The sequence below is a fragment of the Haliaeetus albicilla genome, chromosome 18 (assembly GCF_947461875.1).
Source record: "Haliaeetus albicilla chromosome 18, bHalAlb1.1, whole genome shotgun sequence".
In the NCBI taxonomy this organism is placed as follows: domain Eukaryota; kingdom Metazoa; phylum Chordata; class Aves; order Accipitriformes; family Accipitridae; genus Haliaeetus; species Haliaeetus albicilla.
The window spans coordinates 5,989,987-6,016,041 of NC_091500.1; the positions used below are offsets into that span (position 1 = coordinate 5,989,987).

Consider the following 26,055-nt stretch of genomic DNA (forward strand, 5'->3'; position numbering starts at 1 on the left):
ATGTGGGTGCCCAGTGGTGGTAATCTGTGTACATTAGATATGAGATACAAATGTATCAGAGAACCTTTTTTTTCTCTGAATAAATGTTTAAATATTTAGGGCCAAATTCCATTGCTAAACATATGAACACAGCTCTCTTTGAGTTCATTGGAGTTGGGCATGTGTATCTAAGAGCTGAACTTGGCCTTTACGTTTTACATTTTAGCACTAAGCTTCCAATGTGAAATAACATGTGATCTGTAACACACAGGAAAGCAGTTAAGACCTAGTTTTAAAGGAAGCGTACAATTACATGTTTCTGTCTTTCTTTTGGATAAGAAGCACTGCCTTCAGCAGAGCTCCTGAGAATATTCTTACCTCTTCTCTACACAGTCTTCCTTTTGTATAAGGTGCTTCTCTGGCAGCTTTGGTCATTTCTGGAGCTGGGAAGCAGAGTAGGATACTTTTTTATTTCATTGCTACTTGTCTCCAGTTTCCACTCTGCCAGTTTCAACTTAGCATCATGATGGAAAATACAGAAGCATTTTAAAATACTCTTAGACTAATGAATGAAATGATACATTTTTTAAATTATGAAAAAGTTAAGATGTTGATTTTAAACTATAGGCAATGTGTTCAGATCAGCGAAAGGACATATCCAGTCACCCTTTCCAATGAACCAACATTACAACTGGGATCAGCTAAAGCACTTTTACTGGGAATTGCTACAGATCGCCAATACAGAACTCTTGAATCTGGAGAGATTCTTTCCCTCTTCTTGCTATCTTTATCCCTCTGTTACAAAGTATTTGTACAGTATCTAGATTCTTGAGTGTCCATTTTATTTATAAGGCTCACATTCACCTAACATCCAGGGCCAGAAAGGACAAAGAATGCATGTGGTACTTGTGCAATATTGTGTGAATGCCATAGGACATGCAGTCTGATAGAAACCTGTACCAATGCCAAAAAAGAAAAAAAAAAATCCCCCAAGTATAAGTGCAATGATTGACCACTCTGAAATTTCTCCAGGGTTTCAAAATTCCTCAAATATTACTTTCTCCCATCTAATATAGCTCTGGATTTTATCATTATCAAAAAATCCTCTGACTGTTATCAACTCTGTGAGCGTACTGAACAGTTCATATATTTTAGTGGGTTTTGTGAAAGTCAGGTTTGTGTTGGGGATTAAAGTTTTTGAGGATTGGAAGTCTTTTGCAAGTTTCTTATGAAGCTCGCTGTCTATTTTAGATTCTTTTCTGTGGTAATATGCTAATGCTAATGGCATCCAGCACAGTAGAGAAAGATCTTGTACAGTTTTAAAGTTCTACAGATGCAATTGTAAGTGAGAGTGAGCTGCTAGCTTCCTTTAGTCTTTTTAAAATACGGCACAGATAGATAGAAAGATAGACAGACAGACAGACAGATTAAACATTAATCCTTCTAAAAATGTTGTTCCATTTGTGGCCAAAATAGGGGTTTATGGCATTCATTGCAAAGGTCAACTAGAAGTTGTTCCATACAAAATAGCATCTTCTTTTATCAGTTTGAAAATAACTTCTGCTTCAGTTTCCTTCCTCATATGCTAGTTTATTCTTTGTGCAATTGCAAAAATAAATAGCTTAGAAAAAGAAAACTTATATTACAATCCACTTCTTTCATGATGCTTCCATGGAGCTGGTCAATTATTAACCAGCATCTAAGAAGCAGAGGTACCTGGTCCAGTCTGGTTTGTCAAAATAGTTTCTTACGCTTTTTCACATAAGAGCACAGAAGAGCACAGAGCGTATGAAAGGGCTGCAAGATTTGGCATTATGTATTATGTCATCAGCTTCATGTGATGAGAGTATTGATCACTTGCTTATAACATAGATATTTTCTTCCACTAACTGTTCTGCCACAGTCAACTTTTCTTTAAATTAGACTGCATAATCTTAAAAATCATCCATTTTTGACGACTGGCTTGTGGCCTTGAATCCCGTGGTTATGTAGATCATAAGTGACAATGTATTAAAAAACCTGTTCATCATCTGACATCCTGAAAGTGTACGTCAGCATAGAAAGTCACAGTCCATGCTGACATTGCAGACTTTGCACTATCCTAGGTTTACTGAACTGGGCTTTTTATAGCACCGATATTTCAGTAGGTATGAACCTACCCCAGACAAATGACGTGTTTTTGACAACTGCTGTCAAAATGCCCGCCTACTCACTGCACATCTTGGAGTAGTGTTGGAAACAGCTGCTTCTCCAGTTCGGACAATGTCAGTCGAGTCCAACACCTATTGTAACAAATTCTTCTATACACTCTGAGGCAAATCCTATGCAGGCAAGCTGTCCCTGGAGCCCTCGACAGGCATGATTTGCTACGGTAAGCAATGAACTTGCCTGACCTTGTCCACACCAGTGAGGCAACCATTTCTACTACTATTAGAATGGGTCTGAGGGTGGAAAACTATTTTTGACACCCCTTGTCAAAACCAGATCATTTTTCTTGAGAAGGCAAAGCCCCAGTGACATTACATAGGCTATGTGCTGAAGAGCAGTGGGGTGAGTTAAGGACATGGGGTCATCACTGAGAAAGGCTCTTGCTTGTTTTAAATTCAGAATACTTTCATAGGCAGAATAGTATTTACTAAAGGTTGTATTGATAATTTCACATATGATAGTCTAAAGAAATTAAGCACACATATTGCGTGCATCTGTTAAATTAGGTAAACTTAATAGATAATAACAGCCCAGTTCTCCTCTCACAGCAGTGTAAATCAAGAGGGGTACCACTGAAAGCCACAGAGTTACTTCTGCATGAAAAACACTAATATTTCTGAAAACATGATATACAGACACTTAATAAAGTTTCTTCTTCTCACTTAATTTTCATGATTGCCTTAAACAGTTATGTCTCATAAAATGGGGAGAGGAAAGAGAGCAGGGAAGGACCGTAATGGTAGGAGTACAGGATGGGCAGCCAGGAGAAGAAAAATGTCTGTCCCATTCTCTTTTACACTGAGATACAGAGCAAACAGCTTTCAGAATTACTAAACTTTTGGAACATGGTGAGAGCTCTCTGTTTATTTCAGATGTGTAAAATACAATAACTTGCCAGTAAATGTAGCTAGGCATGCAAGTGCGTGCATGAAGATAACATATTAGTTACAAGAATTATAATTGTCCTATCATTATCTTTTCTTTCTTTCCTGAATCAGAGTGAATGTGCCATAATCTAGCAAGAATCTCCTGATAAGTAATGTCAAAAATGGCTTTTTTTTTTCTTTCCGGAGCTGCCAACTGTCTATGTTAGACATAACATCACCCTTTACTATAGCCTTCCACATAAAAGCAACATGAACAGTAACGTCTCTAAGCAAGCATGAATGATTGGCTTGCAGATTCTTTACCAAAAAGGGAGTTTATTTACTCCACACAGGTCATAAATTTCCTTAGAAAAACTATCAGTGGTAATCTACATGTGGTGTTTAGTAAATAGAGCTTTCCTCTGATTCCCTCAGTCCATGTTCTTCAATTGTCAAAAACAGTGGAAGATGGTTTTCTCATGCCTAAAAATACTAATTATTCTAGCTCTTTAAAATGGAGTGGAAATGAGGAGCTGAAAGACTTTACGTATTCTTCAGCAAGATGGGCGTGTAGACATGGAAATGTGAAAGGATAAGGAGAGTAACCCGCAGTAGCAAGTTACCTAAAGGCTTGCCTCTGCTTCTCTTAGGTGAAGCAGCACCTTATTCCATGAAGGCTCCCATTGAAATCAGTGGAACTGCAGACAGCATAAGGCTTTTCTTTCTTTCTTACCAAGGGAAGAAAAAAAGCAAGAGGGTGGGATCTGCCTTTTCATGTAACGGACTTTTATCTGCTCAAAAATCACGCTAACCTCAGGGTGCCAAGCACAGTATGTTTGAAAGCATTCCAAGGATGGGAAGAGCTGCTCTATCTTCTCCACTACAAAGGGAAGCTTGGTAGTAATGAGAGCTGCTGTGGTCTTCCAAGAAAGGTTTTGCATCTGCTTTGCCCCCTCTGAGGACCTCTTAGTTGTTCCTCCTGGATACTTCCAGGTTATGTCTTTTTTCTTATGCTTAAATTGGGAAAACATTTGACTGACTGTCTTCATGATGAGTTTTGCCATGAAAGGACAGAAGGATTCCTCCCTTGCTTTTCGATATGTATGCATTTAATAAATTATCTACATATTTGTAAGATAAACTAGAATAACAGGTTTTAGTATTACATCACATAAGCTCCTATATCATAATACTCCTAATACCCCGAGGTCAGAGAATCTTATTCACATTTGAATGTCTAGTGTTAATGGTGAAGGTTTTAATTGCTTACGCTCCTTCTAGGGCCTGAGCAGCATTTGAATCAAATAGTTTAAAACTGATCACACTTACCATAACTGAATTATGAATTGCATTGTGAAAGAAATGTCCAGAATTTGTACATGACTATTTTTCCTTTTCTATCACTTTGAAACAGACTATTTAAAAAAATCTGTAGAGAATTTAGACTTCTGAACTGAGAGTATAAGCCAGATTTCAGCCTGTAAGGAATTTTTATGGTTGAAATATAGACTTCTAATAGACACAATTTAAAACTGAACTGCTGACAGTCATTCTGATCATATTTTATAAGCTACTACTAACTAGGATGAGACCTGAAAGGAGGAATAGATCCTGTATCTATCTGCTGACTCTAGGGTTTATTATCCTTTCCTCTAAAACAGTGCAGCCTACTGTCAGGGAGAATATTGGTCAGACTAGGCTGAGTACAGATCCAATCCAGTCTAGCAAGCCCAGCGCTGCTATGGAGGCTTTGCAAAATTTAGCTGCCAGCTACTCCATCTGTACTGAGCACGCGCAAGAAAAACCTCAACAATTTTCAGCAACTTCTAACTCGGCCAAGTTCGGGTGGATCCTTTTGGTCAAGGGCAACAAAAGGGATTTATCTGATTTTGCCTCTTTATTCCTCTCCTACTTAGTAAAACTTCTCATCCCAGCTCTGAAATAGATATTGGGATGATTCTAAGAAATTTTAAACTGTTGTGAAACAATGTGTTTTCTCTTAATGCCGATCTTAGAAGCAGCAGAAGTATTTCTGCTGGAAGTTTCCAAAAAATTCAGCTTGAGGCAGACTCAGGATTGAAAAGCTCATCCTGAACAGTTAAAAATTGGCAACGTTATGTGAGTGAAAACAAGGTCTTATACTGGAAAGTGGTAGACAAGCTTAACTGCAGATACTGCTGGCAGCTTCACCTATAATATTTTTTCTGCCAGATCTTTGTCTTTTATTACTAGAGAGAATCATTCCTGTGATGTCTAATGTTTTGTCATCTGCTCTTATGGCTTGGTTTTGGACTGATGGTGTTGTCTCCTGTCACTTGGCCGCCAGTTCCACGGCAGTCGACTAAGGGATTGATCCCGTGTTATGCTCCACATGCCCAAGGTGTTAAGGCCACACCTAATGTGGGGCACACGTATATTATGCTCAGCATTTTCAGGATTACATTATGTCATACCATAAATATGATTATGTTCTTGATCCTCTGGTCTGGGCTGACTATGCTTAGTTCATCATTTGAGTGAATTTTCAGGAAAGAAAGGGCAAAAATAGACTAATTTTTATAGTTCCTCAAAGAGTTGGTTTGCTGTGGCCGTTACGTTTACCCTACCTTTGCTATTACCATGTGCTTTCCTCTTCTATTTCACTCCTGTAGACTGCACCACCTCTTTCCATGTTGTATGTTTTCATCCTTTTTAGAACAAGTCTATCACTATTTGGTGTTTTTCTATTGCTTCTGCTTCAACACTTATGTTATTAACAAAGAATCTGCCTGAATTTTTTTTCTGCCATTCATGCTATTGAGAATAGATTTACAATGGGAATCCTCACCATTGCAACACTGAGAGAGTAAATGCAAGGATCTGGTGGTGTGCTTGCGGTTGGGAGCATTAAAAACAACCTCTCCCACTTGGGACTGACTTACATCTTGTAGTATCTTCTGTGTGAGCTTTATGGAGCTTGTATCTGGCCAGAGTGCACTTCATTAGTCTCTTAAAAACCAGCGTGCAAAATTTAGGGACTCTGCAAGGTTCCAAATGTATAAACCCTTTTTAATTACAAACAGTTATACCACCCACTTTCCCCACAGTTAGTCAAGGCAACCAGTTTTCATTGAGGTCAACAGAAAAAATAACCGTGAAGTTTCTGGCTCATGCTGGTTTTATATATGCTGAAAGAAGGGGGGAAAAAAAAGAAAAGAAAATGTAAGCTCTCCTTTTTTAGCCTTTATATCTCTAAAACAACGTGCTGATTTTATCTGAATTCATTCAAGAAAAAAAACACAACTTTTTCCTCATTCTGAAATTAGTTACACTAAGTTGAGAGGAGGATTAGTGGAAAGGGACAAAGTCAGTCTTGCCATGCAAAAAACAGTTTGTCCCTAGCTGTGAGGACACTAACAACTTTCTACAGTTAATTTTTAGTCTGCATGTTGCAAGCAAAAAAAAAAAAATTTACTTGAAAATGACAGGCCATACATTTTTCTAATCGTACTACACATTCAGGTTTTTACTGCCAGAAAGCACAGTCCATACTTTCTCTTTCAAATGCCCTTATAAGATGACAGGTAGACCCGCGTTTCTTTCCTTTGCAATGATGACATGGTCATTTGCTGCTTTAAACCTCGTTGAAATACGTGCAATTCCAATGGGGCATAAGAGGTTGCAGACAGGGAGGGAAATGGGAGAACCCTACGGTAGGACCGAGACCTAGGCTTGCAGTCCATGCTTATTAGAGAAGCAGAAAAATACATCACCTAGGAAAAAAAATCAGAAGCAGTAACTATTTACTTTGTTGTTTGTATAACGTGCGTTTCACTGCGTGCCATGGAAAAGCCGACAATTTTTCAGTAGTGACACGGCAGGTTTCTCACCAGCTTTTAGAATTTTTCTCCTGGTATTACCGGTATGCTTTACAGATGCAGAGCCCTGCTAATCTTTGGACTTCTGAGAATTTAACACAGATTTTTATATCTCAAAAGGTATATGGTAATAGTTAGTACCCCATTTTATAGTGAAGGAAAACTGGCTGAAAGGTTTGTCCGAGGTGACAGAGCAAGTCAGCACTAAATCCTGAGACAGAACGCAAGAGTCTCAGCTCTCGGTCCTCAGTTCCTACTGAAAATACTGTTGAGGAAAAGTAAAACTTTCAAGAATGATTTTTTTTTTTTAATGTAATCATTTTCTAGCCTGTCTTTCAAACCTTTATGCTTCTGTTTGTATCAGGGACTATAAATGCTAAAAAACAGTGCATGGCGCTGAAATATTAAATGCTTTCGACTAATTTCAGGACACAAAGAATCTTCTTTTATCTGGGCCATAAATCAATGGGGCAGGGACACAGTAGTTAAACAAACCATAGTAGTCCATAGTCTGACCATGAATGCTGTAGTTACAGAACTCATTACCACATGCCTACTTAACAGGCCAAATAACGTGCAAATCTAGAGTTACTATTTGTCATACTTAAGAAAAAGCAAAGAATAGCTGGGCAAACAGTCAATTTGCAACCAAAGCGAAAGTAAAGCGCTGCCAAGAGACACTGGAGTTTATCTTGCCCCTACTGAAATGAATGGAAATTTGGGCAAAAACCTTCTCTAGCATTAAGCTTGCTTAAGTTCACACATTTTGGTTCAATGCACATTTTCACGAGTGACTAGAAAACTTTGAGAAGGTAGATGTTGGAAAGAGAATATTGGCAAGTCCTTAACTATAGTAATAATTGCTGACATTGCTGTAGTCGCTCTGACTAAAAATATCCAATACAATAACAAACCCAGTGAACCCATTCATTTATTCCCGTTTCACGAGGACTATTTACATATATAGAGAAGCTCAAAATAAGTTCTGTATTCGTCGTATTTACAGCACATTCCAGCCCAACAAACTGGCATCAAACCTGTTTATTTAGGGAACATCATCCAGGTTAGAATCTTTCAAATCTGACAATTATTTTTCATCTTGAGCATAGAATGCTTACAGCAGGAGTGTGCTGGGCCCATGTTTTATAAATGTAACAGTAAACAAACTCAGTGCTCTTTAAAACATTACCGTTTTGTCCAAAAGCAATGTAATTATGGCTGTATTCATAACATAGTTAAAAGTGAAAAAGCTAAAAGACAATTGAAATAGCAGCAAACGTAGCCGTACTAACAAAAATCCTATTTTATAAAGTGGATCCGAAGGTGTTTGTTGAGACATAATTTGCCATGCAAGCACATTTTTTCACTAACCTCCTACAATTCTCTAACATCTTAAAATATGACCCATTTTGCAACCAGTGCTAAAATTCCGAGAAGTTCTGAAATAAAATCTGAGGAAAGCCGAGCAGCGGGGTTGCTCTCCATTTCAGCCAAATCCAAGCCAACGTTCCAGATTATATATATCATAACATAAATTACTTTTTCTGAAAAGTCCCATCCAGCTTTTATGCAGGTCCATAAACATTACTGGTACTTTTATTAATTTGTCCATTACCATTTAAATAAAATTCTAGTGCTGCGAGCTGTGATCTGTTCCAGGCTGTAGTAGGTTGCTGTTAAATGTGTGAATGTTCAGCAGAAAGATATTTTTGCACGGAGACTGAAAATCAGCTGTGCCAGATACCTGAAACTTTGTTAGGGCGTTCAGTGGAAAATTTTATTTCGACATTATAAATAACCATGGACTATTTTAAGTGACCTTACACTGGTAGCTTCCAATAACTTATTTTAGTTTATCCTAATTAACTTTTTATTTTATTTTAGTAGGAAGAGAGGTGACTGTAAAACTTTTAGTGTGACTAATTAAAAGTGGAAATGTATCTTCTTGTTTGAAATAAAATAAATCATGATTGTCAGGCTTATATAGTATTTGGATATAAGACAACCTCTTGCCTTCTTTCTAGCACCTTTGGAATGGCTCTAATGGAATGTATTTCCCCTCCAGCAAAAGGCGGGGGGGGGGGGGGGGGGGCAAAAGAACCTACGGTCATAAACATTTTACCAAAATAATTATGAAAAAATACGTTTTCTGTATTGCAACTATAGCAAACCAGAGCTTCTGAATATGCTAGTCCTTATAGGTGGCAAGTAACTGTCCTTTGGAAATGCCTGTGGCCGCTCTGGGGAAAAAAGCAGATCCCTATGGTTGTCGGAGAAGCGGGGCGAGCTCAGGAGGGGTTTGTGGTGTTACCCACAGCGACCGCGCGATAGAAAACTTCCACAGCCCCTCCAACGCTGGACAAGGAGGAAAAAAAAAAAAAAAAGGAGAGAGAAAAAAGGAGAAAAAAGGGGGGAAAAAGAAAAAAAGGGGGGGAAGGGAAAAAAGGGGGAAAAAAGAAAAAAGGGGGGAAAAAAGGAGGGGGGGAAGAAGAGGCTATAGATGCCTGCGAGGCGGTGGGTCAGGGGCTGCCGCTCCCCGTTTTAGCCGTGGGAACGACGGCGGAGCGGAGCAGTAGCGGCACCGCGGGTGCGGGGCGCGGAGCGGGGCGGAGGCGGCAGCCGCGGTGCGCGGAGCGAGAGCTCTCCCCTGTGACCGAACTTCACATCTTTTCCTATTATTATTTTTTAAAATCAAATACGGAAGGAGCAGCGCTGCAGCCCGCCTTTGCACGCACCTTCCCCCCGTGCAGAGCCCGGGGGGGGTGTTGCCCTCAAGGTGGGGTGGGGGAGCAGAAATTTGGGGGAGCAGAAATTTGGGGGGGGCGGGGGCGGTGGGCAGCGCTGGGGGCCCGGCCGGCGGAGGGCGCGGAAAGAGCCCCGGAGGTGTCTCTTCGTGCCCCCCCCCCCCACGCACCCCCCCCCGCTCCCCCGTGTCCCGTGTTCGTGGGGCGGCCGCGCTGCTCCGCCGTGCTTTTTTGCGGAGGGGCTGGCAGGACAGAGCCGGCTTCCCTTGCTGGGTCAGGGAGCCGGATTTAGGGTTTGCAACGGCTGCGTAAAAAGGACATATCTCCCCCCGACAGACAGACAGACAGACAGACACACACCGCCCCGAGTCACACACAGGCGGCGAGCAAGGAGCACACACGCAGCGCCGACTTTTTACAAGAAGGTGGAAGTAGCAAGTCGAAGTAAAGCCTTAGAAATTAGAGGGAGGGTTGTGATAGGTTGTTATCTGCGCTGGGAGGCGTTTACACTTTTTTACTATTGGGTATGTAAATTGTTTTTAATAAGATCTGCCCTTTTTTTTTTTTTTTTTTTTTTTTTTTTTAAGGGAGAAAACAAACCAGACTCCTTTTACCTTAATAGTCTGAAGGGGGTTTTATAGCTTTCATTCATTCAAGGAAATGGTTTAGGCTTTAGACTACCGGAGTCTTAGCAAAAAAAACCCTTTGGCACCAGATTATTCTTACTATTATTTTTTTTGCAAACAAGATTTTTCATGCCTTTTTTTTTTTTTTTAAACAAACAAGCCCAAAAGTGTTAATGGAAAAAACCCGGAGAGAAGTGGAGATCGGAGACCGTCTCCTGCTCCCCCCCTTCCCCGTTCCCGTCCCCCTCCCCGTGGGTGAGAGCGACTTAAAGCAAAGTTTCTCCTCCTGTGGGGGATGCACATTGTTTTATTTATTTTGAAGGCTGCAGAAGTCTGAGGACTGAAGCACCACGTGCTGCTGACTCTCATCAGCATAATGATCGCCTTAGCCAGAGAGTCCTGTATATATAAACCACAAAAACCTAATCATTAGAAATCCCAGCCTCCAAAAACCACATTCAGGACAAAAAAACTGTGGCTTTTTTTTTTTTTTTTTCCCCGGCTCCTTCATCTTCCCCGACCTCAACTTCTTGGGACCCAAAAGAAGTTTGTTGATTTTGGTTGCCTTTTTTTTTTTTTAACCCGATTTTTCAGAAAGAAAAATAACTCAAACAAACCGACATTTTAATGATTTTTTTGCTGCTGTTGTTCATCAAGGGCGGAAAAAAAAGAAAGATTTTTGTTAGCCTATTCAACTCAACGGACTTGGATCCAGCAGCGACTTAATTAAAAGGACCGGACTGCACCGAGGCTGCCTTTTCCCAGAATTTACTTGGTCATATTTTAGAAATCAGCCTAAGGAGGGCTGTTTTGGGGTGGTTTGTGTTTGGGGTTTTTTGGTTTTGTGTTTTTTCTTTTTTTTCCAACTACGCTCCCCGCTTTTTTTTCCCTGGGAATCCGAAAGTTCAACTTTTCTTAAGTCCTGATCCTCCCAAAGGAACCGGCTAAAGTCTCTCTATTAATTATTAGTCCTGTGACTTTCCTCCTCACCCCAGCAACCCCCGTAACTTTCTTTCCACGCCGAAATCACTTCGGGAGCGCCTTTTTTTCTTTTTTTTTGGGGGGGGGGGGGAGGACCACTTTTCCCAAGCCCCTTCCCGAGCTCCCGCTTCCTGAAGCCAAAGGCAATAAGCGGGGGAGCCCAGCGGCTCCTCGCCTCTGTCCCAGCGAGGCTTTTTTGTTTGCTCCTTTTCTCCCTTTTTTTTTTTTTTTTTTGGTCCGGAGGAGGAAGATTTCTTCGGAGGAAATCGGGACATTCCCCTGAACACCCCCTCTCCGGCTCTGAAGAGCTCCGCTCCTCTTCTGGCGGCCGCCAACAGCAGCAGCCCAGGAAGCTGAACCAGCCGCGAGTTTTACTTCTCCCGAGACAACCTTTTGAAAAATCCGAAAAGGAAAAGAGGACGGGGCAGGGAGGGGAAGAAAAAAAGGAAAAAAATTCAAGCACTTGAGGGAAGAAGCGGTGGCTAGAAGGAGGGAAAAGAGCAGAGAGACTGTGCAAGAAGGAAGGAAGGAAGGAGGAGGAGAAGCAGCAGCGTTTTGCAGCTGGGCAGAAGCCGGGACCATGCAGTTTCCAGCCGGGCTTTGCTAAGAGGGGCAGCCCCGGACCCCACAGCCAGACTCTGTCTCCTCGCTGCTCCGGGCTGCAGGCGCCCCCCAGACCGGCATCGCCCCCCGCCCCGTCCATCTTTCTTTAAAAAAAAAAAAAAAAACCCAAAGCAAAACAAAAACAGACTGAGATTTTTATTTTTTTTTTCTCGTGCGTTTAATCCGCTCCTGTTTTGATTTTTTTTTCCCGATTCGCTTTTTCGCCCCTTATCCTCACCCCTCCACTTTTTCATTCACCCCTTTTTTCGCTCTATTTTTTTTTTTACAACCCCCACCCCCCACTACACGCCTCCTCCAGCGATCCCCCTTACCGCTCCCCCCCCTTTAACCCCCCCCCCCGCCCCCCAATTCGCTAACTTGTGGCTGTTGTGATGCGTATTCCCGTAGATCCCAGCACCAGCCGGAGGTTCAGCCCCCCCTCCAGCAGCCTGCAGCCCGGCAAGATGAGCGAAGTCAGCCCGGTCGTAGTAGCCCAACAACAACAACAGCAGCAGCAGCAGCAGCAGCAGCAGCAGCAGCAGCAAGAAGCGGCGGCCGCCGCCGTGCCCCGGCTGCGCCCCCACGATAACCGCACCATGGTGGAGATCATCGCCGACCACCCCGCCGAGCTGGTCCGCACCGACAGCCCCAACTTCCTCTGCTCCGTCCTGCCCTCGCACTGGCGCTGCAACAAGACCCTCCCGGTGGCATTCAAGGTGAGACACCCCCCCCCCCAACCACCACCATCACACAGCCCCCCCCCCCCCCCCCATCACACACCGCCCGCCTCCCCTTCTCCCGCAGCCGCCCGGGGATGCCTTTAACGCCCCCCCCCCCCGCTGTGCTTCCTCCCTCAGAGACGCTTCTGTGTGCCCCCCCCGGCCCCGCAGGGGCTTCTCTGCCCCCCCCCCCAAGTCCTGCGGTGTCTCCTGTGCCCCCCCCGCCAAACGTCCTCCTCGCCCCCCCACCTAACTCCAGTGCCTCCTGTGCGCCCCCCGCAGTGCCTCCCTACCCCCCCGCTATGCTTCCTGTGCCCCCCCCCCGTAATGTCTTGCTCTTGCAGTGTCTGCTCAGTGTGTTGTGTGTCCCCGTCCCCCCCCATGCACCCCTTGCCCTCTCCCACACAGTGCGTGTGTCCCCCCCCCGGCAGCCATCCCGTTATCTCCATCCCCGCGGGGCAGTACCGGCGTGTGTGCCCCCCCCACTCGTCCTGTGCCCCCCCCCTCCCCATTAGAACCCCCAGAGACACCCCTTCCTCCCCACAGACCCTTCTCCTGGGCTTTCCTTTAAAAAAAAAAACAAACCCACCCCAGGAATGGGGGGTTTCACCCATCTGCCGGAGCTCAGTGTGGGGGTGCAACGTGGGTGCCCCCCCACTGAGAAAACCAGTACCTCACCTAGGGGGGTGCCCCTACCTCCCTCCCTGCTCCCGGGGGTGGGACTGGGGGTTTTGGGGTGGCTGTGAAGTGTCCTGGGGGGGGGGCTCTGGGATCCGAGAGTCAGGCTGAAGGTGCTGGTGGGGGGGGGGCGCCGGAGCTTTGCCCCCCCTACCCCAGAGGCAGCCCGAGTCGAGATGGGGCTGGGAAGGGGGGGACGGGGCTCCTGGGGGGGACGCACACACGGGACGGGGCCCCTTCACTTCTCCTGGTGGACAAGCGAGGAAGTGTCTGGCCAGAAGACGGTCCCCTTGGCAGGGCTCGCCCGTTTCAGTAATAAATACCACCCCGATCTGCACCGGGGATGCTGCTTTTAATTTTCTGTCTACATCCCCACGGCGCGCTAATGAGGGGAAAAGATTTTCTTTTTTTTTTTTAAACTGTAATAATAACAACAAGAATTGCGCTATAAAGCAAACCCTTTTCCTCCCCTAGCAATATTGGAAAAGCGTTCCCCCTGGAGTTTTCTCTCCCGTGGGCTTCGTTTGGGAGAAGGCGGTGGCTGGGGTGTCCCACGGCACCTGACCGGGTGGGGTGTGGGGTTGGAGCTGGGGGGGGGGATGTCCCAGACCCGCTAGGTGAAAAATAATCGCTCAAAAGGTAGAAGAGTTTGGAAACGGTCTCGCCCAGCGCGTTTCCAGAACGTCGCCTTGTGCTCGCGTTTCCCAATTGCTAGCCGTGTTATCACGGCCGTTCATCCAGGAAAAAATTAGTAGAAGCGGTTAAATGAGCTGGCGTTAAAGCGAGGGGTGATAAAGATGAAGCTCCGCTTCGCAAATGTTACGGGGGTGCAGATGAGAGCTGAGTAAAGAGCTTTTGCGTGAGGGAGCTGGGGCCCGCTCGTGCAGGTCACGGTGGTCGGGCTGAGTAGAAATGGCAGAAAAATGGGGTGTCTTCTGTTTTCGTGACCTGGCGTTAGCGCTCAAAGGCTCTCTAGGTGTGGATCCCGGTGATTCTGATTCACAGGGGCTTCGGGGTAAGGAGGAGGACCTTTCGGAAAATCGTGATTATAATTTAATTGAGCGTTGGATTAAGTTGGTATTATAGTTACTCTTTATAGAAGGGACATGAGACCGCTTACATTATCGTACTCGCATGGCAGTTTTCGTTAGAAACGTCTGAGCCTTCGACCTTACAGCAATTCAAAGGATGCGGTCGCAGTTCATTAGAATAAGGGAAAGATCTAAACTAGATACTAAAGTATTTAGAATATTATTACAGTGAGAATGCTTACGTGTGATAAAAGGATAGAAAAAGGTTTAGAGCATTTCCCAGTCTTCTTGTGTTCATATATATATTTATACATGTCTTATATTTGGGTCCTATATTTGACTGCTAACGGGGAGGAGGTATAGATATGACCAATTTTTCTGATGCATCAGGAGTAGGCATCGCCCCTTGCACCGTTCCACTCTGGGTGCATCTGTTTTCATATGCAGTATGCAATGCGTACTTTTTAAAATATGCCGAAGATAGATATGCCCTAATTTACTGGTAAATTAATTTGAAACTCCATTGAAATAATCTTGAGAATTTAAAAAAAAAAATTTCATTTTTCAAAGGTAACTTGCATGCAGCTGTCCAGTACTTTGAGACTAAAGAAGCTGCATGTATCATACAGTGAAACACTTGACTGTGATATAACAGAGTGGGAATTATCTCTGAAAAGGAAAAAAAGACAGATTTGGGCTCTATTGGCTAAACAGTAACTTGAAAGTAAAATAGCTCACAGACAACACACTTTTTGAAGTTTTATTGGCAATAAATAATATGTTGATGATAATGTTTTGAGTGGTGTGTTAAGTGTGTCATAATTCTCTCGCAGAGATCTCTAGTTAAAAAGTACTCTGGGTATAGCACTGTTTTAATTTAAAAAAAACAGATATTAATCATATGCAGGAGAGGAAGTATGTTATAAACAGTGCTGGGCTTGATTGTAAGTTTTTGAAATAATGTTGGCTTAGTATTAGATTTGAATTTTAAGTATTAATATTTACACGCACTGGGGAGGGAGTCCCTGCTGAGTGTACGAACTAATAAGACTGTTAATGCAAACTGGTTTTGGGGGGAAGAGTATTAGACATCTACCTATTAATATAGTTCTACCTATCTAGTGATATTCTGCATAAAAGAAATAGATATTGTGCAGCTGGGTCCAAATCACATTCACTTCTTATTGTTAATACCCAGCGGTCTTTTATTTGAGTAGAGTCATCAGAATTTGGCCTTCTGCTTATGTGTCTGCCTGGGAGTTTTTACTGAAAGTCATAAAGACCCGAAATGCCACGTTAGCTGTTACAAGTGGCTTCTGTATGATGCTGATAGTAGCAAAGAGCCTTCGTGGACCTAAAGGCAGGGGAAAAAAAAGGGACGTGAAGTCTAAGACCTCTCCTCAGTAGCACCACAGTAGTTAAGGGTCTGTCAGCATTTCTCCTCCAAACCCCAATTTTCAGAGTTTATAACTCAGCTGTTTTAAATAGCTTCAAGCTGAAACCTGCTGTATAAATTGTCAGCCCAGATGTATATTTTGAAACAAAAAGTAGTGCAATTCAGTTTTACTCTGTTTTAAGTTACAGAACATTAAAATATTTTTAATAGTATCAGATGCACTTTTGGCAATCTCAGGAAAACGCGTTCTCAGTACGGAAGATTTTACACACAGAGGCTGTTTGAATTCAGTGTTTCGCAAGAGGTGGTAGATATCAATGTTTGTGAGGAACTATTTAGCATGTGCGCTAGCTTTTTTTCGAAACAAGCATTTTACTCTGCAGAAAGTCTTAGTACCTGCTGTTGTACAGCAGTTTTGCTTCGTGCTTATAACTTCCGTCTTTAGGGTACATACTTTGGCCAGTTCAAATCCCACTGGACCGAAACTGGGCAAACAGGTTGCCTAACCAGACGAGAGTTGTGTTATGCAAAAAATACATAGTTATTTTCAACTTGTATGAATTGGTTTGGTTTTATTTTGTGGCTTCATCTGACTTCATGTACCTTCTTGAGCTTTAGTTATAAAAAAAGCAGAAGCAAAATCTACCTTTAATCACTAAAGTGTGTAGGTAGTTTAATGTGGAAAATAAAGATTTTGAAATAGTAGAGATATTTATGTTTCAAGAATAGGTAAGGAATGTGCGCTGTGGCCACTTTTAATCTTTAATTTTTTACTCAGTCCTTATTCATTTCACAGTGCACTTACAATCCTCTTTCTAAGAATATGTAAATAACTTTGGATTGATACATGGCATAAAATCACCAAATCAAGGTTTATGCCAACAGTCTTTCAGTATGCAAAGTTACTTTCTAAAATTCTCAAAATTATGTGTATTTCTCCAGGTTTCAAGCCTGTTTTGCCAAGCTTTTTTCTAACCAGTGCTATTATGGATGTGTGCAATAGTCTTCTGGTGTTTCACGGCAAAAAAGTATGAAATCACGAAGAGAACAAGTATTTTCCTCCTGTTGCATAGCAGGGGAGCTTCCTATGTAATGGGACTTTCTCTTATTAGCCAAAGTTTTTATTTTGGCCTCTGATTTCGGTTTGTCTCTTCCTTCAGTCTTCTCCTAATGAGACGAATAGCGATATTGCATCACACTGCATCAAAAAGCCGGTGCGTTTCAGTAACGATGCGGTTCTTGATTAGGTGTGATCAGCCCGGTGACTCCGGCAGCGGCACGTGCAGTCTTGGGCTGATATCTGAGCTGACAAATTGAACTGACATCATCGAGTGGAAAGGCTAGAGAGGAAACCTCTGAAAAGCAAGGGAGGGTCGGGGGGGCCCTTTGAAGAGGTTTTGCTCCCTCCTGCCCAGGTGTTGGAAGCTGAACGCGTGCTCAGGAGACCGGGTTGAGACAGAGGCCCCTGGCAGACTCACAATTCCTCCTGTGCTCTCGGCTTCTTCACGTTTCTGGAGTTAATGTGATTTTTTTTTGGTTTTTTGTGAGATATAAGAAGCGTAGCTTGCAACTCCCCTGGACGCTAATGTGCGTGGCAAGACCGTCCAGAGATAACATGGTCTATCGCTAACTGGGAAGGGAGTGTTTCGTAGGTAGTCTCAAGCCCCACGCTTTAGAGTTTAAGCCAATATCCATTTGTTAAGGGTTAGAGTCAGCTCTATAATCTGTTCAGCAGATTATTACTTGATATTTGATTATTATTTATCATTCCTTACACTTGGCTTTGAAGGCGTCAGACCTGGTTGCTGTCAGACCCAAGGCACTGAGCTAGTGGGACCTCAGATCTTATCCACAACGGCGGTTCCTGTGTTTTTATGTTCAGGGACGTTCATCTCACTTTAAAGTAAAATATTTGCTTGATAGACGAGACCTCACAGTAGTTTGTGGCAAAACTCAGTTTGCAGTTTTGGGTGGTGTTACCTGGTGTTTTATGGAAAAACAGAAAAGCACCAGTAGAACCTTTTTGTACAGCGTTTCAGCCTTGGTTTCTTCTTTCTCTTCAATATTTCTTTTAAATAAGATGAGCTATAATTTTCAGGAACACAGTCTATTTTAAATATTTTCAGATTTTTTATACCTTTGTCATTAATTTTTATTGTTTTGGGGAGACATTGCACAGTGCACTGGGCCACATAATGTTCTCCCTATATATTCAGAACTCCTCATTCTTTCCACTTAATTAATATTACAGTGCAACCTGCAATTGTTAGTTTCAGCTAGGATCATTTATGGGAAAGACATTTCAGGCAGGGCTTATGACAAAATGTAATATGTATTTCAGGAGACAGAATAAATTATTCTTCTTCTTTATATGAAGAATATAAAAAGTCCTATCTGACCATGTAAACTGGTAGAAACTGCAAGGGGATGGGCTTTGTATCTCAAGTACGGGTTTTTTTCAAGTTTGAGCTCAGCCATGCAAGATTTCTGAATCTCTTTTTGTTTTAAATTTATTTCCAGCATCAGTATTAGCTAACTGGGCAGGAGGAATTTATTTTCTTGATACTTTTGTGGGCTTTTTTTACGCCATGTGAAGAAACGTGTATTTTCTTCCTGGTAACTAGTATTCCTGTCTGGTTTTACTTCAAAAAGTCACAGTGCAGTAACACTGTAGGTATCCCTGGTGTTTTTGAATTAGAAGACAGTAGCTGTCTGCTCTGTGGCATTTATCTAATCAGATGTTGGAGCGCTACACAACCACTGAAGCATGAAAGCGAGACTATCAGCCAGCTGAAATGTAAGGAGAAACACTTTGATATCTTCTGTTCACCCATCCTGGAATTTGAGGGAGGTATCAGCGCTAACCACATGCGACTCTTGCGAGCGCTGCGAAAATTTACATGCCTGCAAGGAAATACAGCCTTTGTTTTGTATTGCATCCGAAGGGTTTGAATTGGAGCCATAAAGCGCTCCGTGGCAGCAGCGTGTTGGGTGGAGAGCTTTCTCTCCTCATGCCCCCGGTGCCACTCCTGGGATGGGTAGACGGCGGGGGGGTTCTCTCTAGCTCGAAGTCTGGGGAGCTCTGGGGTCAGGGTGATGGGTGGAACCAGCGGAGAAGTAGAGCCGAACCTGGGTGATAAGGCTGCTAATAGTAATTTCTAACTTTCCATTTCAAATGTGTTCCTGCACATAATTTATGGATATGAGCCATGCCTCGTGTTTTCTCGCTGCTCACTGGTTGCTAAGAACAAAGTTGGCCTTCAGGAAGCATTAAACCATACACTCTACATAAGGATGTTGAATGTTTCTGAAGAACTGTAACAAAGAAGAAACTCCCTATTAGGCTTTGAGAAAGGGAGACAATACAAGATGTTTCTTTGTTTGATGTGGCACTTTGTTCTGTGTTCAGCTAATACATGACTCTTCACCACAGCGGGCTGGAGAAGCTGCCGCAGAGCTTCGTAATGAGCACGGCAGGCTGCAAAGCTGGGATGGAGACACGCGTTTCCAAAGTGTTGCCTCATGAGTTGTGGTTGTCTTCCCATTTTAACAGGTGGTGGCCTTAGGAGAAGTGCCTGATGGGACCGTGGTCACCGTCATGGCTGGAAACGATGAGAACTACTCTGCAGAGCTGCGAAACGCTTCTGCCGTGATGAAGAACCAGGTGGCCAGATTTAATGACTTACGATTTGTGGGCAGAAGTGGAAGAGGTAGGCCGCTGCATTTTACGTGTCCATAATGAAGTAAAAACAATGTCTAGACGTCAAACTTACTTTGCAATGAAATACTGATCAATCTGTAAATACGTCGCTGTCGGCCTTTCACTTGGAGGGATGAATGCATGTTTTATTTGCAAACGTCAGCACTTGTGCAAGCCAAGTTAAGAGTTTCTCTTAAGTTTTCCTGACTCCTCACGTCTGTACATTTTTAGGAGACGCCAGTTGTGAAAAATGGTTCACAGAATACCTGCTTCCCTATTTTAATCCCACAGCAAAGGTGGAAGGAGATGGGGGTATTTGTGATCTGGGTTACGTGGAGTCAGAGAGTGTATCTCAGGCCACTGCAATGAGAGGTGGAGAATTCCCTTTAGCAGTAGAGCTGCTTCTGAAGTTGTTGTAGAAGACCTGTAATTAAGGGGATTTTGCATATTACATGTGCTATGGGTTATATTCTTTAAGGGCTTACATCTTTAAAGGCTTACAGCTATTGGTGGAAAGCTTTCTAGTGACTTCCCTGCCCTTTACGATCAAACTGCATATGACCTGCAGAAATAAGCTGTACTTTTCTTTTTAGTAAACTGGTTGACTTTTTATGAATTGGGCTTGAACAAAATTTAACCTTTACTTTAAATGACAGGGTAACTTTCAGGTTGGGGTTTTTTTTTGAAGATGTAGAGTGCTGTCATTGTCTTCCAGCTGTTTAGGAGCTTCCTATAATCTGGAAACTGCACTGCACTCATAGAAAGCCTTTGTAATCATTGCAAGTTTGCCAGAATTCCTCTTTAAGATTCTTGTAGCTGCTTTCAAATTTCAGGTAATGATTGAAAGGATAGCTTGAAGGAAGCTGGCACTTCAGTTTTTACTGCAGGTTTGTTATATCAGTCATTGATTCAACCTACATTTTTTTTCCTTCATGTATTTGAAGTAATTATTAATTTTTTTAACTAGCTCTGCATAGGGCAAAACAAAGCAATAGAAGCTGAACAACTGTGTTGGGAAATTAGCAATAAAGCTAATTTTACAGTAATATTCTTTAGGAAGCAGTTGTAATTCATCTTAAGGAAGGAAAGAATATTTGTCCAACAAAAAAGTTAAACACATGACAGAGGCCTAGATAGTCTAAATCACTTGGCACACTTTTACAAGTGCTTCATGAAAGTGAGTCCATAAGCGTGGCTTACAGTGGCTATTTTTTATTTTGGTGACGTGGCTAACAATTCTCTTTATCATTTTACAGCTTTAAAAGTATTAATAATAAAGAATAACTTGAAAGACAGAGTAACTATTGCAACAGTAATGCAATATAAATATGGAGTTCATTGCCCTTTCGGATAAGGTGTTACCTATGTCTTCCATTTGTCTTGCTTTCTTTAAAAAAACCAGTCTGCTTTGTTATTCTGCTGATGGATTAGGTTTGAAAGTTCTCTGGCTCCATCACTACTGCTGCCTTACAGTAAAAGTTCAGTAGTGTATCAGTCTTTCAGTAGTGCTGAAAAAGAACTGAAATGTGATGTACTACCTCTGATCTGTGAATTTCATTTGAAACCCATAATACATACTTTTTATTAAAGCGTAGGAAATGAAATAGAGGGCATAAAGCCTCAGTAGATACGGCTACAGACACATACAAACACAAACCTCCTAAAATTTGATTCCAGTAGTTTAATTTATATTTGTATCTAGCAGACTTGGAATAGACTTTTTCTCTGATCAATCTGAGTAGAATCTATGGAAAAGCGATAGTGTACTTTTCAAACCCTCAACATATTTATTTAAGAGACTTCAAAGAAAAACAAAGGGTGTGCACTGTTTTACTATATTGGCTTTCTGAGTTTTGGCTAGTTTCCCAAATAGCAATTTTTATATTTAAAAAAAAAAAAAGGGGGAAGAAAAAAGACAGACTTAACTGCTTGCAGACTTTTCACGCATGGAAGATGAAGAAAGCTTCTTTTGATGAAGTGTAATTATGTCCAAACAGAGCTGACCCCCTCCCCCTATATTTCTTATGATCTTAACGGAAGAAAGTAGGGCTTTTCCTTTGAAGCAGCCGGGACTCGGTGGAGGATCTGAAATGCTGCATTCTGCTGCCAGAGGCAGGATGGAGAAATTGGTCCAGACTTGTCTTCCAGACTTAGAACAGAGAGGGGGAGAGAGAGAGAGGGAGAGAAGGAGAAAGAGTTATCATTAATGATAGATTTTTAGAACTCTGCTTAAAATAGCAGGAAAAGAAAGCAGTAGTTGCAAACAGAAGTGAGAAAGCTCCTTACGTAGACAAATATCGGTAGATACAGGTCTTGAAGTAGAACAGGAAAAAAAAAGTAATAAAGAAATCATTTTTCGGTGGCGAGAAACTAATCCACACCTGTTCCTGACTTTAGATTTACATCTTTCTAAACAGCTCGCTCTTTGATCTCTGTATCTCTAAATTTGATTGTGAAGTCTGAATCATCAACTTACCACTTCACCTCCTCTCCCACGTTCTTTCTTGCTTCCCATGGCTCAATGGAGAAACTTGATTTTTATACATATTAATGTTGCTTGCCTGACAGAAGCTTCACGTTTTTGTTTGTATAATTTCTCTCAAACACCTTTTCTGGATTCATAAGAATAAGTAACCGGGGTGCTTTATGTGAATGCAGAAGTTGTTTGTATGTGGTTTTCAGGCAGTAGTTCACTTTTACAAGCCCGATCCACAGCGCAGAGAAGAAAGAATTCCTGTCTTCAATAAGCAAAGGATCATAACCTTAATTTTGTTGTGTCCTGATACTTTAATCACATTAGCATCTAACTGAAAAAATATGCAACACGCACAAGCTGCCGAGTCTCCTTTCAAGCTAATTTCTGGGGTTTGCCTTGTGCTTCAGCATATGTCCATCTCGTCCTCCTGTGTCAGCTGGGCTCACATGTGTGAATAACAAAGAATGCACAGTTTAGACACACTGAAGCAATAGTGCCAGATGACTGCTTGGCTGGGGAATTTAATAAAAGAGAACTACAATTAGTCTTTAGCCTCTAAAAGTGGATAGTTGAAATGACTAAGGGCAATAAAAAAAGGTGATAAAAAGTGCATTAAAGGATTTCGTAACTGAGGAGGGATATCTGTGAAATATCTGTGGCAGGCATAAGCATCACCGAAACAGGGGACCTTAAAAATTTATTTTGTTCTCAATCCTGTAATATGTAAATCATCTCTTGAAAGCTCTGGAACCTGAGTGCACTGGCAGGGCCGCGCAGCTCCCTGCGATGAAGCGATGTATTGTTTACTGAGCGCGAGGGGGCTTCATCAGTGTTACTTCATCAGTGCTTCGGTTTGGTAGAGTACCAGTTAGGGAACAAAAACAGTTTCCCTTTCAAATTAGTTGCTTACCTGCTCAGCTTGGGCTGGCCAAGAGGTGACAGTTTAGAAATGCTCACAGGCGAGGTCAAAACGTAGCTCTTGATATTGAGGAATGCATTTTTTCTGGCCACTGTATCCTGTTGAGGTAGTGTAGAAAATCTTGCAGTGCTTTTCTATAGAATGATTTTACAGGGTCTTACCAATAGTATATTTTGTTAAGTTTTAGTCGTGATAGACTTTTATACTGATTTGGCGTATAAATAGAACGGTAGCATTGGCAGGCCAAATTCTTCATTCGAAGGTATATGGGAAATCCCTTTCGTATCTTTGTTACCAATAATATTCCACTGATTTTACATGGGTAGCTGAATGTCATCATCCTGCAATTTAACAGTCAGAACTTTTTGACATGATAAGCCGAAGGAGGCCTTAAACCTGTCCCTGGTGAATTCTGTATCTCCAAGCAATAGGCTGAATTCAAAGGCTGGGCGTCCTGCGTACAGCAAACTCTCCTCCTGCGACGATCACTCTTGAAAGATCTGAGAAATGATCCATTTCCCAGTGAAACGGGGGAAGGCCACCTTCAGCCACGCATTTCCACTGAGATGGAGTTCAGCCTCCTGAGATTTTGGCACCTTGGCCGGGTCCTGACCTTCCCTCTAACCGGCATCTCTCAGAGAGCTGGGCACAGCTGGAGCGCCACTACACCTGGAAATTCATTTTACTCTAGATGACAGTTATATTTCCTTAAAAGAAAATCCATGTCACTTTCTAGTTCGTGAAAAATATAGCCAAGACAGTTTGAAGTTGCACTCCTGATAATAAATGATGCGTGTCTCAGGCAGGTTTGGGGGATATACGACTTGGACCAGAGAGAAAGACCAATTACTAGGTTTGACAGCCAAAGCCCTGTTCTGTATTATGCCTTATATATAAGCTGTTCTATATTAGGCTCGGAAAAACTGCATTAAGTTTGTGCTGTTACATATTGTTTAAGATTTGTGTCTTGATTGGATTCCTTCAGAGTTCAGCAAGAGGAAAAGCCCTAGCAACAAAAATGCATGTATACACACAGGGTGGGGGGGGGGGGAAAGGAGTTTTAAGTGTCTGGTAAAGTAGCAGCTTAAATGAGCACGAAGGCCGAAGATTGCTGACTGTTTTATTGAGTCACTGTTGTACGCCCACCTTTTCCTGTCTTGAAACAGTTTTCAGTTTTGACTATCTGACATGACTAACCGTTGCATATCTAACAGATTACAACTGTCAGTGAGTCTCCCGAACGGGGGCCAGCGCCTTGTGAGAATGTGCGCTCAGACACAGGCAGCTCCCTTTATTTATTTCTTTTTAACGTTTTCATTCAGCTAAAGGCTGTGGAAGATCTTGTGCAATCTCTGCATGAACTCGGAACTTTGGAAAATAAAAAAAAAAATGCAGACTTACGATAGCAATGTGCATGCACACAGCAGTTTCTCACCCTCATGGGAAAGCTGGGGGCTTTCTTAGTATTTCATAGATGGAATATATGTAGGGGAAAAAAGTGTGTTCCAGTAATAATGATATCATCGTATTACCCCTGGCATATGAAGGACAGGAGACACTGATTCCCTGTTAAAATGACTCCCAGGAGGAAAATATATTCTTTCCTCATCTTATTGTAGTCAAGTCAAACAAATGAAATGATAAAACTGTGTGAAGTAAATAACATGTGGCCACATTCTGCTCTCTGTCACACAGCTGCAAAACTGGAGTAAATTTTTAAATTATCTGACTAGCTTTGGATTTACACCACTTTCAATACAGCAAAGAATTTGGCTTGTCTTCAGCAGTGAATCACTTTTGTTCTGTCATTGTATGATGACCCATTATTAAATAAGAAACATTTAGATTGTCAACACATGGACATATTCTTGACATAGAGTAAAACTGAAGGGGAGGAAAACTCCTATGGTCAGTTATGTTTTTAATTTTCACGATTGTGGTAACGACAGGGAATAATTTTAAACGTCTCTGATTCTTTACTGAACATGCATGTGACTGTTTTCATGTTGTAATCACTCATTCCTTGTTGTTTTTTTCCCTTTGTAGGGAAGAGCTTTACTTTGACAATAACTGTCCTGACAAATCCCCCCCAAGTCGCTACATACCACAGAGCTATAAAGGTTACAGTGGATGGGCCAAGGGAGCCAAGAAGTGAGTATTATATTCTTATTTTTGCACTTATGTCTGCTTAATTTCGTTTAACAGAGACCCATAAATGAAATATATATCTTTGTCAAACATTGGTTCTTGCTCAGCAAAATATGTAAGCGCATGCTTAATTCGGAGTCTATTGGACCACACACGTACTTGCATTAAACACACACTTAAGTGCTTGGCTGAATTTGGGCAATCACAAACCTGATTCTCATTCACATCAAGGTCTTGATACATTATCTGCCAGCGTAAATGAGAACTAAACCCACTGTATTTATATATAATCTGATTTAGGCATAATAGACACAATCCTGCAACATGCTGAATTCCCTGAACTCGTGTAAGCTTCCAACTGAAGACGTTTAGAACAAAATAGGAGAGGGATCTTTCAGGATCAGTCCTAGTGCAGAGAGAAAATATATAATATAGTGCCTTTTTGTTTGCCCTTAAATTCTTTTGCCATCAGATAATTAATGCACCTGGTTAATCTCATCATACCTGAAATTGGTTTTCAGCTATGGACTCATCATAGACCCCTGGGGGCCAAAGAAAGATAAAAACCAGCATATCAACAGCATGGTCTTTGTTTCTTATTTGTGCACAGAAAGTACATTTTATTTAAACGTAGTCCAGCAGATTTTCACTCGGCACGTTTATCTCATAGCAGTGCACCTTCCTAACTTCCTAACTAAGAATCTATTTGCAATGATTGCTGGCTATATTTTTATGACAATTGTGGTTTGTCATGTTCTAGCAGTTTTATGGGTAGCACTTATTTTTAGATACAGTGAAGTCTGGTTAATCCATCATGATTTATCCGGCTGTCTCTCTGTCTAGCACATTTAGCTGGTAACCCGTCTCACATCGTATGGGTATTACTGATGAGCCAGTTCTGGAGTTTTTTTCTTAATCTAACTAGAACAACTCTTTCTAAATTGATTGGATTAACCAGGTATAGCTGTACTTAAATTACATTTAGAGATTAAGAATTATTTGATGAATAACCACATTAAAAAAAATCCCTATAATGGAAGCATCTCAAATAATTATTTTGCCTTTGATCTGCACATACAAATGAGATCTTTAAGGAGCTTTCATGGAGTTTTGTTTAAAATACC

General features: G+C 42.0%; 1 protein-coding gene across 3 annotated transcripts in view; it reads left to right on the top strand.

Annotated features, from left to right (window-relative positions):
* The window catches only part of RUNX2 (RUNX family transcription factor 2), a 155,482-nt gene that overhangs the window by 51,790 nt on the left and 77,637 nt on the right, over positions 1–26,055 (top strand). For 2 of the 3 annotated variants that reach the window (XM_069805600.1, XM_069805599.1), the window contains 3 exons: positions 12,273–12,580; positions 19,242–19,398; positions 24,830–24,934. In XM_069805600.1, coding sequence (XP_069661701.1) covers positions 12,273–12,580; positions 19,242–19,398; positions 24,830–24,934 — 570 coding nt within the window. Of the gene's footprint in view, positions 1–12,208; positions 12,581–19,241; positions 19,399–24,829; positions 24,935–26,055 lie in introns of those variants that run through there. The other variant, XM_069805601.1, reaches the window with a different exon arrangement.